At 44.3% G+C, this 15,332-nt stretch overlaps 1 protein-coding gene across 1 annotated transcript in view; it reads right to left on the bottom strand.

Annotated features, from left to right (window-relative positions):
* Positions 1-15,332, bottom strand: part of LOC124709272 — a 119,146-nt gene that overhangs the window by 97,725 nt on the left and 6,089 nt on the right. The window contains exon 2 of the mRNA XM_047240827.1: positions 4,498-4,573. Coding sequence (XP_047096783.1) covers positions 4,498-4,573 — 76 coding nt within the window. The remainder of the gene's footprint in view (positions 1-4,497; positions 4,574-15,332) is intronic.

Here is a 15,332-nt window from a genome sequence, read left to right as displayed (position 1 = left end):
TGGAGGCAGAATGGGTGACGGAGAGATGGACAGACAGAAGGGGGGAAGGATTACATGGACACAGATATGAGCGAGCAGGGGGATGGGAAAATGGATAGAGAAAGGGAAGAGAACGAGATGGATAGAGGAAAGAAAGAGGAGGAGGCAGACAGAAAGGGGGGGGGGGGAGATGGACAGAGGAAGGTAAGATGAGAAGATGGACAGAGAGAAGGGGAGAGGAAAAGATGGATTGAGAGAGGATTGGTGAAGGAGTTGGATAGAGAGATGGGGATGGGGAAATAAGCAGAGAAAGGTAATAGGAGACAGGAGATGGGTAGAGAAAACAGGAGGAGACGATGGACAGAGGAATGAGGAGAAAGATATGAAAAGAAAGGGGGGAGGAGGGGATTAAGGGAATGAGGAGGAGATAGCAGGGCAGGAGGAGAAGGACTTACAGAGATGAGCAGGATGTGGACAGACGAGGAAAGAGTCGATGGACAGATGGGCAGGAGCAGACAGAGAGAGTGATCAGGAAGAGCAGATGGACAGGTTGGGGGGGGGGGGATAGGGAGCAGCAAATGGATAGAGAGAGAGACATGGGGAGGCAGACAAAGAGTGGGGGAGGGGGAGGCTGTGCAGAGAAGGGGGGGGGGGTGAAGGAGACGGACAGAGAAGAGGGTGGAGGAGATGGACAAAGAGAGGGGGAAGTAGGAGATGGGCTAATGGAATAAACACATAGCTGGGAAATGACGGGTACTCAGCTGATACATATTATAAAAATGTATGTTAGAATGTGTGTTCCACATCTCTTCCAAAATCAAGCAACCGATTTCAACCAAATTTGGTACACATATCACTTACTGTCTAGAAAGAATCGCTGTAGTGGTAAGAACCACCTTCCTGTTATAAGACTAAGGGTGAGGGTGAAAATGAAGTATAGGCCACGACATGCCAACATTTAGATTTAATTCATCAAGAGCACTTAGGGACTTGCAGCAAACTTTAAACATAATTTCAAACCTTCACGAAACTTTTTCTCGCTGACACTCCCAAACAAAATGAAGAAGGAAAAAAGTTTATCGCTTACTACGTTTTCGCGGTTCAGTGTCGCATCAGGCTTAACGTTTTAATTTATTCCTTCTTTAGTACTCACTGTATTCGTGACTCATTTTGCAGAAAGTGTTCGCATATACTACTGAATGTATCTGTAAAATTGTATCATTGTATGATATATAGTTTTTACGGCACCATAAACGCTGAGATGAGTGAAAAACTGTGCATCATGCATGACGTTTAAGTTTATTATTACTAACCCAATGAATCGATTTAGATAACATTTGGTACAGAGATAGCCTGAACCGTGAGGAAGAACATGAGCTACTTTAGAAAGTATGTTGTAGGATACATGGTTATTGATTTGAAGAATATTACGCGAATCAGGGGAAAGTATTTACTCTTTGGGAAAGCTATTTACTCTTTGCCTTTGGGAGTTTATAATGTTTGTAAAAATGCTTTTATTGGCTGATATGTGCTACGTGATACGATTGAAAGTAATAAATAAAATACTTATACAATCTTCGATATGTTTAATCCATACTTCCACACTATTTGTTGCATAACATAGAGCTATTATGTGCACTGTCCATTATTTGTTAGCTGAGCGGTCTAAGGCGCTGCAGTCATGGACTGAGCAGCTGGTACCAGCAGAGGTTCGAGTCCTCACTCGGGCATGGGTGTGTGTGTGTGTGTGTGTGTGTTTGTCCTTAAGATAATTTAGGTTAAGTAGTGTGTAAGCTTAGGGACTGATGACCTTAGCAGTTAAGTCCCATAAGATTTCACACACATTTGAACATTCCATTATTCGAGAATGAGATCACTTAGTGACTAGCAACAAACTTGACACAGACATTCAAACCTTTACGAAACTTTCTTTCTTACAACCCCAACGAAATAACGAAAGGAAAAATATGTATCGCTTACTTTATTTTCGCCATTCATGCAGCAAAACTGTCACATCAGGCGTGATGTCATGATGTTTAAATTCATTACTATTTCTTTGCTGCTAATTCTTTTCATAACTCATTTAGGAGACAGTATCCACATATGCCGCTGAATGTACCTAAAAAATTACACCATTGTATGACATAGTGAGAGGGGGAGGGGGAGGTGGACAGAGAAAGGAATCGGTGAACATGGACAGTGAGAGGGGGAAGAGCAAATGGACACAGAAAGGAAAGAGGAAAAGGATGGAGTGAGGCTGAGGAGGAAATGGACAAAGAGAGGAGTGAGTAGCAGATAGATAGAGAGAGGGAGGTGGGAAGAGATGGATAGCAAGCAGTTGGTGGAGGTGGTGGACAGGGAGAGGGGGAGAAATATTTGGGCTGAGAGGGGGCAGAGGAGATGGATAGAGAGAGGTGAGGAGAAGGAGATGATTAATAGAAATGAAATAAATACACACATGGGTACTCAGTTAATGAGGAGATAAGGAGTGAATACAAGGTAAGGCTGCAGGATTGATTTCAAATTCTGGAAGAAGTAGAAGAAAAAGGAGAAAGAAAAGAGGAAGAAAAAAAAAGTCGGGAAACATTCCTACCTGTAATGTTTGAGACTGTGATGGAACACCAAAAAATGCAAGAAAGGAAAGGGAGGGATAAAATATAGTACAATAAGGAGTGCTAAGAGGTGACAAAGAAGAGAAAAGAGTACAAACAGAGGATGCTAAGTGACGATGCTCTACAGTGTACAGAAGAATATTAAAAGGCATCAAGAGGAACTAGGAAAGCAATAGGAAGAGGAAAGAGGCAGTTCATCAACAAGCAACTAGAAAAAGCTGAAAAAGACAAAGACAAGAACAATGTAAGAGGATTGTATAGCTATGTAAGATTTTTCTTGGAGGGTTACAAATGAAACATTTCAACGATGTACAACAATGAAGGTGACTTGATGGCCGGCCAAGAAGAGGGCATGAACTTATGGAAGGACTATTTCAAAGAACTGTTGAGTGTCGCTGTAGCAAAAGACATGAGGAAACAAAGACCTATGGAAGGACCAGACCAAAAGTGGAGAGTCTAATGTGAGGGACACGGATGAATTTCTAAAGCAAATGAAGAACAATAAGGCTCCTGGAACCGATGATATGACAATAGAACCACCGAAACAAGGCGAAGAAGTATGCAGAAAAGCATCGTGTAGAATGATTCTGCGGTTTTTAATGGCAACAAGTAGTACTATGTTCAATACATAAGAAAGGAAACAGAACCAAGTTTGAGAATTACAGTTGCATATATCGTTACTATGCAGTGTGTACAAGATCTTTGTTTGCATTCTCTTACTAGGGCTGTTACCATATGTAGAGGAACACCTTGAAGAGCATCAGGTCGGATTTCGATAAGGCATTTCAGCAAAGGAATACATATTCATTCTCAGACAAGTAATTGATAATATGTAGGAATTATCCACAGAAACGCATATAGAAGATAATGGAAGAATCAGGTGTACCTTCGAAACTGATCAGGCTGTCCAAAATGTACAGTGAGAAAACTGAAGTGAGATTTGAAGGTAGGAAGTCCAAATGTTTTACAGTGGAGACAAGTGACAAACAGGAACACTGCATCTCCTCCAGCCTATTTACCTTGCTATTGGAGAAGACAGAAAAAAGAGCGTCATCAGTTGGAAAAAAGTGTAAATTAGGTGGTGAAGTGAAACTGTTAGCATTTTGCCGATAATACTACCGTTATAGCGGAGGAGGAATTGGAACTAATAAGAACAACTTAAGTGCTAATAGCGTGATCACAAAAAGTGGATCTGAGAATAATCAGATAAAACAATGTATGACTGTAACAATAAACAATGAAGAGGAAACAGATGGATCACTGGCAACAGAAGACATGGAATTTAAGAGGAGTAGGTCCACCCAGAATCTAGAAACTACTGTCAGTGCATACACCAACATAGAAGAGGAAATAACGAACCGAATAAAATCTGCAGAGAGGTGTCTATTCTCAATGGACAAACTGTCCAGCAGAAAACTATTAACAAGAACAACAAAACTCCGCATTTACAAGATAACTGTATGGCCAGTGTTAATATATGGGGCTGGAACTTGGGCACTAAGCAAGCAAATGGAGAGAAAGATTATGACTTTAGAAAACAAGGTGTTAATAAAAATCTTTGAACCAGTGTCAGGAAATGGAATTTTTAGAAGATGGGAAAACAGAGAAATCCACCCGCTATTTAATGAATCAGATGTGACAGCTGTAATAGAGAGTAGAAGAAACGAATGGCTGGGACAGGTACTGTGGAGAGAAGAAAGGATGTTGAAGACAGCAAACAAGGGAAGTTGCAGGGTACGAGGCCTCTTCATATAGGAAAATTCAGATGGATAGGTGGAGTCAAGAAAGATCTGGAGAGCCTGGGGACTCACAATAACGTGGACAGCTACCGAGGCCAATGGAAGAGGCTAAGAAGTGAGAGAATGAACCTAAAACTAAATGAGTAAGTCGGTATTTTCAGACTTACCATCAGAAACAGGATACGTTTCGTTGCATTCTCGCCAAGTACTCAAATCGCTGCAGTTCACGGAAGGGTGAAAGACCTGCAATGAACAACATGATGTGTGTTTTTCTTTAGACGTAAGATAAAATCTGCCCTTACAATTATTTAATGATGGATGTGCTTGCATTTTACACGGTCCAGTCACATTAGCGTCACCAACGCCTCTGTGCGACTCCAGCGTGAAATAACGCCAGATGGCAGTACTAGCAGTGGAGGATGTACACTACTGGCCATTAAAATTGCTACACCACGAAGTTGGCGTGTTACAGACGCGAAATTTAGCCAACAGGAAGAAGACGCTATGACATACAAATGATCAGCTCTTCAGAGCACTCACACAAGTTGGCGCCGGTGGCGACACCTACAGCGTGCTGACATGAGTGAAGTTTCCAACCGATTTCTCATACACAAACAGCAGTTGACCGGCGTTGCCTGGTGAAACGTTGTTGTGATGACTCGTGTAAAGAGGAGAAATGCGTACCATCACGTTTCCGACTTTGATAAAGGTCGGATTGTAGCCTATCGCTATTGCGGTTTATTGTATCGCGACATTGCTGCTCGCGTTTGTCGAGATCCAATGACTGTTAGCAGAATATGGAATCGGTTGGTTCCGGAGGGTAATACGGAACGTCGTGCTGGATCCCAACGGCCTCGTATCACTAGTAGTCGAGAAGACAGGCATCTTATCCGCATGGCTGTAACGGATCGTGCAGCCACGTCTCGATCCCTGAGTCAACAGATGGGGACGTTTGCAAGACAACAACCATCTGCACGAACAGTTCGACGACGTTTGCAGCAGCATGCACTATCAGCTCGAGGACCATGGCTGCGGTTATCCTTGGCAGCAGCGCCTGCGATGGCTTACGCGACAACGAACGTGGGTGCACGAATGGCAAAACGTCATTTTTTCGGATGAATCCAGGTTCTGTTTACAGCATCATGATGGTCGCATCCGTCTTTGGCGACATCGCGGTGAACGCGCATTGGAAGCGCGTGTATTCGTCATAGCTATACTGGCGTATCACCCGGCGTGATGGTATGGGGTGACATTGGTTACACGTCTCGGTCACCTCTTGTCCGCACTGACGGCACTTTGAACAATGGACGTTACATTTGAGATGTGTTGCGACCCGTGGGTCTACCCTTCATTCGATCCCTGTGAGACCCTACATTTCAGCAAGATAATGCACGACCGCATGTTGGACGTCCTGTAACGGCCTTTCTGGATACAGAAAATGTTCGACTGCTGCCCTGGCCAGCACATTCTCCAGATCTCTCACCAACTGAAAACTTCTGGTCAATGGTGGCCGAGCAACTGGCTCGACACAATACGCCAGTCACTACTCTTGATGAACTGTGGTATCGTGTTGAAGCTGCATGGGCAGCTGTACCTGTACATGCCATCCAAGCTCTGTTTGATTCAGTGCCCAGGCGTATCAAGGCCGTTGTTACGGCCAGAGGTGGTTGTTCTGGGTACTGATTTCTCAGGATTTATGCACCCAAATGGGGTGAAAATGTTATCACATGTCAGTTCTAGTATAATATATTTGTCCAATGAATACCCGTGTATCATCTGCATTTCTTCTTGGTGTAGCAATTTTAATGGCCAGTAGTGTATAAAGCGTATGGGGATGACGCGTAAAACAGTGCTCTATTTGTGGTAATGCGGGAATGGGACGATTTATCTGAGGTCCAGAAGGGCATGAGCATTGACTTTCAGGACAAGGGTGAAAAAAATTACCGAAACACTAAGTTTCTAAACAGTTCACATGCCCCGTGGTTAAACTATACCGTGCATGACAAAATGGCGCTATCCAAAGCCAGCGTCGAGGCAGCTGTGGTGCGCCATGGACCATAGATGACAGAGGTGAATGATGGCTGTGGAAATCTGGACGGGTGAATAGACGGGTGCAACTGTTAACCGACTGACTGCCCAAATAAAACAAGGGCTACCAACAGTACCCCCGTAACAACCGTTCAGATAATGTTGGTGCTCATGGGCCTCCCCAACAGGCGCCCGGTTCACGGACCCTTGCTGACTGCTGTTCATCGGCGACGGAGGCTGGAATATGCACGTCAACACCACAACTGGACATCTACCGAGTGTCAGCGGGTGGCGTCTTTAGTAGATGGCCATTGCAGTGTACAGCGTGAAGTGCTTCAAAGCAAACATCCTGCAATAATAGTCGGAAGGGTTCAGACCGGAGAAGGGAGCATTATTGTTTGGGGAATGTGTTCATAGCATTCACTGGGTGATCTCGTCATTCTGGAAGGCGCAATGGATCAACGCAAGTATGTATCTATCGTTCGGGATCATATCCATCCCTACATGTAGTCTGTTTGTCCTTGGTACAAGGGCATCTACCAGCAGGACAATGCAAAGTATCACACAGGTTGTAGTGTACAAGCATGGTTCGAAGAGCACCGGGATGATTTTACTAGATTTCCATGGCTACCGAACACCCTGCATTTAAACCCAATAGAGAATCTGTGGAATAACTTCAGTCGGGCTGTTCGCGCTGTGGATCCTCAACCGAGAAATCTAGCGCACTGAAGATCAGACAGCTCCGTATCCTTGTTGGTACCTTCCAGAACTTCATTAGCTATTTTCCTGCACGTCACGCAGCAGTCCGCATTGCAAAGGATGGTTATTCAGGCGTCCGACAGGTGGTCACGTTAATGTGGCTGGACATTGTAACTGAATGGGTGGATGGCTGCGTTCGATAATTCTACTAAGGAACGATGAAAGAAGCTTTAATTACATCCTAGTGAGAATAAAAGGAACCAATCAGAGCAGCTCCCAGCATCCAATTCCGATGTTCAGGCTGTACAAACAAATGCATTATAGAGAAATGGGCTATTTCTTTCAATAAATATCAAGTATTTGAGTGGATGACGCTATCTGAAACCCCTGACTGGGTGATGATTGAAAACACTGTTATATACCTGACTAAAAATGGTGTGAATATTTCAAGTGACAATTGTTTTCAGTAATGTGTACACATGAAGAGCTTTTTAGAAACTAAACGTGATTCAGAAAAGCGGAAGTCTAAAGACTGTATAGAAGAAAGGTGGATTTACTTTCCTAGCCCGCATCTCGTGGTCGTGCGGTAGCGTTCTCGCTTCCCACGCCCGAGTTCGCGGGTTCGATTCCCGGCGGGGTCAGGGATTTTCTCTGCCTCGTGATGGCTGGGTGTTGTGTGCTGTCCTTAGGTTAGTTAGGTTTAAGTAGTTCTAAGTTCTAGGGGACTGATGACCATAGATGTTAAGTCCCATAGTGCTCAGAGCCATTTGAACCATTTTTTTTTTTACTTTCTTAACGAAACCGAAAATCCTAAACAAAAATGCCTGCTGCTAAAATTATACGAGTATTTGTTTTCTGTTCCTCCACTCAACGCCACTGAGGAAAGAGTATTTGGAAAGAGTATTTTCGCTGATGTCCGCCCAGTGGACTGATGAAAGAAATCGACTGCTGCCAGAGACTGGAATCGATCTAATAGTGCCAGTATAACTAAAAGCTGACTTGCATGGAGTTTTATAAGTAGGTAAAAGAGAAAAAAGAATTGGTGAAAAAGATGAAATCTTCCAAAAAATGGGGTGTACCAATTAATTCTGCCCCAACAAGTTCCATGTAATTGTGTTCTAAACAAAAAAGTAATTTCGTTAAATAAATTTTTACTTCAATTCTACACCCTCATCTCAGTGTGTCCCAGCTAGATATGGCAACCCTGCTTGCTGCAGGCAGAGTGAAGCCTTTCTTTGCCGAGGCACCAAGAGAGGGAAGATGGAGGGCCCATCATCCCAGCCGCCTTATGCCCATGGGAACGATACGCAGTACTAATCTGATAGCAGGCTGAGTGGACCTGTGGCCGTCCTGGAGGTACTGGAACGAAGAAAAGTCGCCTCCCCTACCCAGGATTGGATGCTGGCCCTCCAGGACCGGAGCCTAGCGCGCTATGTGCTAGATCACCACAGCCACAATTGCAAGATATTCACTAAAATTTGTCCTCGTGTATCATACAAAAAAATCACTTATCTTAATCGTCAAAGAAAGCAGCTGGCCTTAAAAGGCGATTAAGCGCAGCTGACCATTGGCAAGTTATGAATGAATTAACAGATTGACGCAATGAGTATGAATGTTCGCTTTTACTGGAACTTACAAACTTTGAGAACGCACTGGACACTCTTTCAACCAAGTTGGTACTAGCTTTAATCAGAGATAAGGCATAGATTAATTACATGTTATTATACAATAAGGATAGAAGCTGAAGCAATGAATTACAATTTGTGCCACAACCGGGACTTGAACTCAGGTCTCCTGCTTATTAGGCAGATGGGCTCATTACACCACTATAGCACTGTGGTTACCACCTCTGCACGGACTATGTACGTCAAATGCCCTCCATAATACAAACTTGAATTCAAATGCTCAGCCCATTTTCCCCTTCTCACATTGTTACTGTAGCCGAGGCTCTCCGACATTGGAATAGCACCCCAATCAGCAGGAGGCCCTTGTTCAAGTCCCAGCTGCGACATAAATATTAATTCATTGCTTCAGCTTTTATCCTTATAGAAGATAAAGCTGAGACTAAGTCTCCATAAAAATGTTATCTCATGAGAGCAATGGTCACAAATCGATATTCATAGAGATATCGGCATAAAATGCAAATCTATAAACTTTGGCGGTCAGTGGATGAATGTGTGGCGCTGCAGAGCAATTGCACCACGCAGCAGACAAGGCAAATAAACGAGGCACACGTTGATGCCACGATATAAGGTCTTTGCGAGTTACGTTTCGTGTACTCAGTTGGATAGTAACTATTCCTTGCAGAAGGGAACGTGAACGATATACGCAGACCTCAGCATTTGAGAGAGGACGTGTAGTTGGGCGCAAAATGGCCAGCCGGAGTAATGGGTAAATCGCTCTACATTTGAATAGGAGCGATGTCACTATTCGATTATGATGGTAAGAATGGGTGAAGCATGGCCGAACACAAGTGTCAAGAAGAAAACGGTCGACCTAGAAAGGCGACAGGATGTGAAAACTGAGGCAGTCACGGCCACAGATTCCTGCGTGCAACTGGTGCTTCAGAGACCACAAGGACCATTAACTTGCGGCTCAGAGAAAGGGGGCTGAGCTTACAGCGCCCCTTGTGCCGACTACCATTCACCTCCGTACACCAACAAGCCCATTTGCAGTGATGTCGCGCAAATTCGGCCTGGAATCTCATGAGTGAAACAGAATTATCATCATTGAGGAGTCGCTCTTCGAACTGAGCCCTGATGATCAGGGAAGACGTATTTGTAGACGTCCTTGACAACTGTGGGATACCAACTTGACTGTCGCTCGTCATACCTCCCGACAATCGGAAGTGATCGTCTGGGGTGCCATTCGTTTTCATAGCAGGACCCCTTTGTTTGTCATCCGCGTCACCCTTACAGCACAGTGGTACGTTGACGATATTCTACGTCCAATTTTGTTGCCCTTTATGGCAAGCCTTCCTGGGTTTACATTTCAGTAAGACAATGCCCACCCACACACGGCGAGAGTTTCTACAGCTTTTCTTCGTGCTTCCCAAACTCTGCCTTGGCCAACAAGGTCGCCAGATCTCTCCCCCATTGAGAACGTTTGGAGTGTTATGGGCAGGGTCTTCCAACCAGCTTGGGATTCTGACGCTCTAACGCGCCAATTGGACAAAATTTGGCACAATACTCCTCAGGAGGACATCTAACAACTCTATTAATGAATGCCAAGCCGAATAACTGCTTGCATAAGGGCCAGAGGTGGAGCAACGAGATATTGACTTGCTCAATTTGTGAAGCTCTTCTTCTTGAATAAATCATACAATTTTTCTTAAACTGCAGTTAATTGTTTAAACACGGTAAAATGTGACCAGGGCCGATAAACTTCCATAGTAAGAAGAATAAATCTTTGCTCGAGCCACGTCCATGGAACACACTCTGTGGTCTGAAGGGGGCGTGGCACGTTCGCCGCGAGTGCCGTTGAGACCGTTTTACGGGTACAGGCAGTCAGTGTAGAAGGACGGAGAGCCCAGGCCTGCGGGGCAACGAGCTGGCTGTTTGTTCTACCGCCCGTGTGCCTTCCAAGTTGGTCTGGTTAGGCATCTTCTGCACACGACGGACTTGCGCTGGATTAGATTAGATTAATACTAGTTCCATGGATCATGAATACGATATTTCGTAATGATCTGGAACGAGTCAAATTTTCCAATACATGACATAATTAAGCTAATTTAACAACATAATTAAGTTAATTTAACAATATAATTAAGTTAATATAACAATTTTATGTTTTTTTAAATTTATATCTAAAAATTCCTCTATGGAGTAGAAGGAGTTGTCATTCAGAAATTCTTTTAATTTCTTCTTAAATACTTGTTGGTTATCTGTCAGACTTTTGATACTATTTGGTAAGTGACCAAAGACTTAAGTGGCAGTATAATTCACACCTTTCTGTGCCAAAGTTAGATTTAATCTTGAATAGTGAATATCATCCTTTCTCCTAGTATTGTAGTAATGCACACTGCTATTACTTTTGAATTGGGTTTGGTTGTTAATAACAAATTTCATAAGAGAGTATATATGCTGAGAAGCTACTGTGAATATCCCTGGATCCTTAAATAAATGTCTGCAGGATGATCTTGGGTGGACTCCAGCTATTATTCTGATTACACGCTTTTGTGCAATAAATACTTTACTCCTCAGTGATGAATTACCCCAGAATATGATGCCATATGCAAGCAATGAGTGAAAATAGGCGTAGTAAGCTAATTTACTAAGATGTTTATCACCAAAATTTGCAATGACCCTTATTGCATAAGTAGCTGAACTCAAACGTTTCAGCAGATCATCAATGTGTTTCTTCCAATTTAATCTCTCATCAATGGACACACCTAAAAATTTTGAATATTCTACCTTAGCTATACGCTTCTGATTAAGGTCTATATTTATTAATGGTGTCATACCATTTACTGTACGGAACTGTATGTACTGTGTCTTATCAAAATTCAGTGAGAGTCCGTTTACAAGGAACCACTTACTAATTTTCTGAAAGACATTATTGACAATTTCATCAGTTAATTCTTGTTTGTCAGGTGTGATTACTATACTTGTATCATCAGCAAAGAGAACAACTTTGCCTTTTCATGAATATAGAATGGCAAGTCATAAATATACACTCCTGGAAATGGAAAAAAGAACACATTGACACCGGTGTGTCAGACCCACCACACTTGCTCCGGACACTGCGAGAGGGCTGTACAAGCAATGATCACACACACGGCACAGCGGACACACCAGGAACCGCGGTGTTGGCCGTCGAATGGCGCTAGCTGCGCAGCATTTGTGCACCGCCGCCGTCAGTGTCAGCCAGTTTGCCGTGGCCTACGGAGCTCCATCGCAGTCTTTAACACTGGTAGCATGCCGCGACAGCGTGGACGTGAACCGTATGTGCAGTTGACGGACTTTGAGCGAGGGCGTATAGTGGGCATGCGGGAGGCCGGGTGGACGTACCGCCGAATTGCTCAACACGTGGGGCGTGAGGTCTCCACAGTACATCGATGTTGTCGCCAGTGGTCGGCGGAAGGTGCACGTGCCCGTCGACCTGGGACCGGACCGCAGCGACGCACGGATGCACGCCAAGACCGTAGGATCCTACGCAGTGCCGTAGGGGACCGCACCGCCACTTCCCAGCAAATTAGGGACACTGTTGCTCCTGGGGTATCGGCGAGGACCATTCGCAACAGTCTCCATGAAGCTGGGCTACGGTCCCGCACACCGTTAGGCCGTCTTCCGCTCACGCCCCAACATCGTGCAGCCCGCCTCCAGTGGTGTCGCGACAGGCGTGAATGGAGGGACGAATGGAGACGTGTCGTCTTCAGCGATGAGAGTCGCTTCTGCCTTGGTGCCAATGATGGTCGTATGCGTGTTTGGCGCCGTGCAGGTGAGCGCCACAATCAGGACTGCATACGACCGAGGCACACAGGGCCAACACCCGGCATCATGGTGCGGGGAGCGATCTCCTACACTGGCCGTACACCACTGGTGATCGTCGAGGGGACACTGAATAGTGCACGGTACATCCAAACCGTCATCGAACCCATCGTTCTACCATTCCTAGACCGGCAAGGGAACTTGCTGTTCCAACAGGACAATGCACGTCCGCATGTATCCCGTGCCACCCAACGTGCTCTAGAAGGTGTCAGTCAACTACCCTGGCCAGCAAGATCTCCGGATCTGTCCCCCATTGAGCATGTTTGGGACTGGATGAAGCATCGTCTCACGCGATCTGCACGTCCAGCACGAACGCTGGTCCAACTGAGGTGCCAGGTGGAAATGGCATGGCAAGCCGTTCCACAGGACTACATCCAGCATCTCTACGATCGTCTCCATGGGAGAATAGCAGCCTGCATTGCTGCGAAAGGTGGATATACACTGTACTAGTGCCGACATTGTGCATGCTCTGTTGCCTGTGTCTATGTGCCTGTGGTTCTGTCAGTGTGATCATGTGATGTATCTGACCCCAGGAATGTGTCAATAAAGTTTCCCCTTCCTGGGACAATGAATTCACGGTGTTCTTATTTCAATTTCCAGGAGTGTTTATTAAGAACAACCAAGGACCCAAGACCGACCCTTGTGGAACCCCATTCTTGATAGTTCCCCAGTTTGAGGAATGTGCTGATCTTTGCATATTATGAGAACTACTTATTTCAACTTTCTGCACTCTTCCAGTTAGGTACGAATTAAACCATTCGTGCACTGTCCCACTCATGCCACAATACTTGAGCTTGTCTGGCAGAATTTCATGATTTACACAATGAAAAGCCTTTGAGAGATCACAAAAAATCCCAATGGGTGGTGTTCGGTTATTCAGATCATTCAAAATTTGATTGGTGAAAGCATATATGGCATTTTCTGTTGAAAAACCTTTCTGGAAATGAGAGTGGACACATTATTCCTTTGGCTGACCAGGTCTGGATATGAGGCGTGGCTTGTCGACATCTACATGTATCCTGACAGCTCCAAGTTTTCTACTGCTTGTCATTCCACAGTGACTTTGTATACTCGGTGAGCTACTTTTAGTTCGTTGCTTCGCTGCAGCATCCGTAAACGCTGACCTTACTACCAGCTGTGAGCACGATAATTTTGACTGGTTCGCTTCCTGTGCTTGTTTTGGTCCTGCTACTTCTAAATTGGACTAAGCCCAGTCTCCTGTTTTTGTTGTTGCCTGGTGGTGGTTAAGTTCCTAAGGGACCAAACTGCTGAGGTCAGCGGTCGCCAGGGTTACATACTACTTAATCTAATACTAACTTACGCTTAGAACAACACACACACCCATGCCCGAGGGGGGACTCGAACCTCTGGTGGGGGGCGCCGCGCACAAGGCGCCTCAGACCACATGGCTGCCCTGCGCGGCTTTACCTCTTCCTGTGTCTGGCCAGCTGATTTGAGGAGCTTCCATTTGGCAACTGTCACAGCGTTATTACTTGATTGCGTATTTTAAATTATTAGGGTTTTGTAAATTTCTTGTATGTTAAGTTTCATTAACTGAGACGTCCAAAACATTTTTCCTAGTAGCTTTTGTACTAAATCGCCAAGTCGCTTTCTTTAGTTATTTGGAGCCTACAAGCTCATGTGCCTCATCGGAGCAATTCTTGTCGCTTGTATTTTGGTGGGTTATACTTCCAATAAAAGCTTGTGTTGGCTTAGGTGAGGTTCATCAGCCAACCTTTCGTGTTTTTCTTCCATCTATGTTTACCGTCGTGCGCCGTTAAGTTTTTACGGTTTCCGTCTCGTGGCGTGATTTGAAGCTGAATGTTACTTGGCCGCTGAACTTCCGTACTATCAGGTGCAAGTGGGGGTAATTACCTTGGCCAATTGCCTTATTATCTTTTAGCGATTTTTCACAAACGTTTGTCTACACTGTTAGCGTGTAATATGATGACTTAAGTTTTTCTCTTTCTCCTTAAATATTGCTTTTCTGTTCAGAAGGCTATCACTGTATGTTCGTGCCTTTGGGCGTGTTCCCACTGGTTGCTTCGGAAACGAGAAGTATGGTGAACAGTGTGTCGGGCGTGCCCTGAGTAATATCGGGTTCATTCCCGAGACTACAAGCCCGACGTGTGGTGATTTCATATTGAACAGCTTTGACTGTTTCCTTTTAAATAAATTTTAGGTGCTCCTCCATTATTTGTTGTATTTTAGTAAAACAATTTCAAGAAATGTTTGCGGTCTACGTATCTGAGGACTGTTTTCTCAGAACCTTTGAAGAGATTGTTTTTATAACTTCAATTGGTGAAATATTATCTCGCTTCCCTTATTAAAAAAAAAGCTGTAAATATTTCAACAATAGTAACCAGTGGCACAAAAGATTTGTATATTTTTGAAGAGAGAATAACATTTGTTGTACATCCGAGTTTTCACACTTCATGTTACCATGAATGACTTTTGGAGAGTTGAGAACAAGTATCTGAATTAACACCATAACCTTTCCTTATTTGATCTCACTGAAATATTTGGTAAATTGTTGATGGGTTATCAGTAAGTGTTTTTAAGTAACTTTATTTGACAGTTTTGTCTTAATATATCAAGGTCCTGCCGGCCTAATTAATAAAGTTATTTAGCTGGTAAGTGTTAGTAAAAGTCTTCATACGAATGATGTTCAGCCCTTGTCTGGCCTCCTCCTTCTACTCCCAGGCAACTTTATGCCAGTAGTGCGTAACACAGAACAACCGTGGTAAGATTCTGAGATCGCCTCCAATACAGCTGACAATGCCAGG

This window comes from Schistocerca piceifrons, chromosome 1 (assembly GCF_021461385.2).
Source record: "Schistocerca piceifrons isolate TAMUIC-IGC-003096 chromosome 1, iqSchPice1.1, whole genome shotgun sequence".
Classification (NCBI taxonomy): domain Eukaryota; kingdom Metazoa; phylum Arthropoda; class Insecta; order Orthoptera; family Acrididae; genus Schistocerca; species Schistocerca piceifrons.
This window is presented reverse-complemented; position numbering and strand designations above follow the sequence as displayed.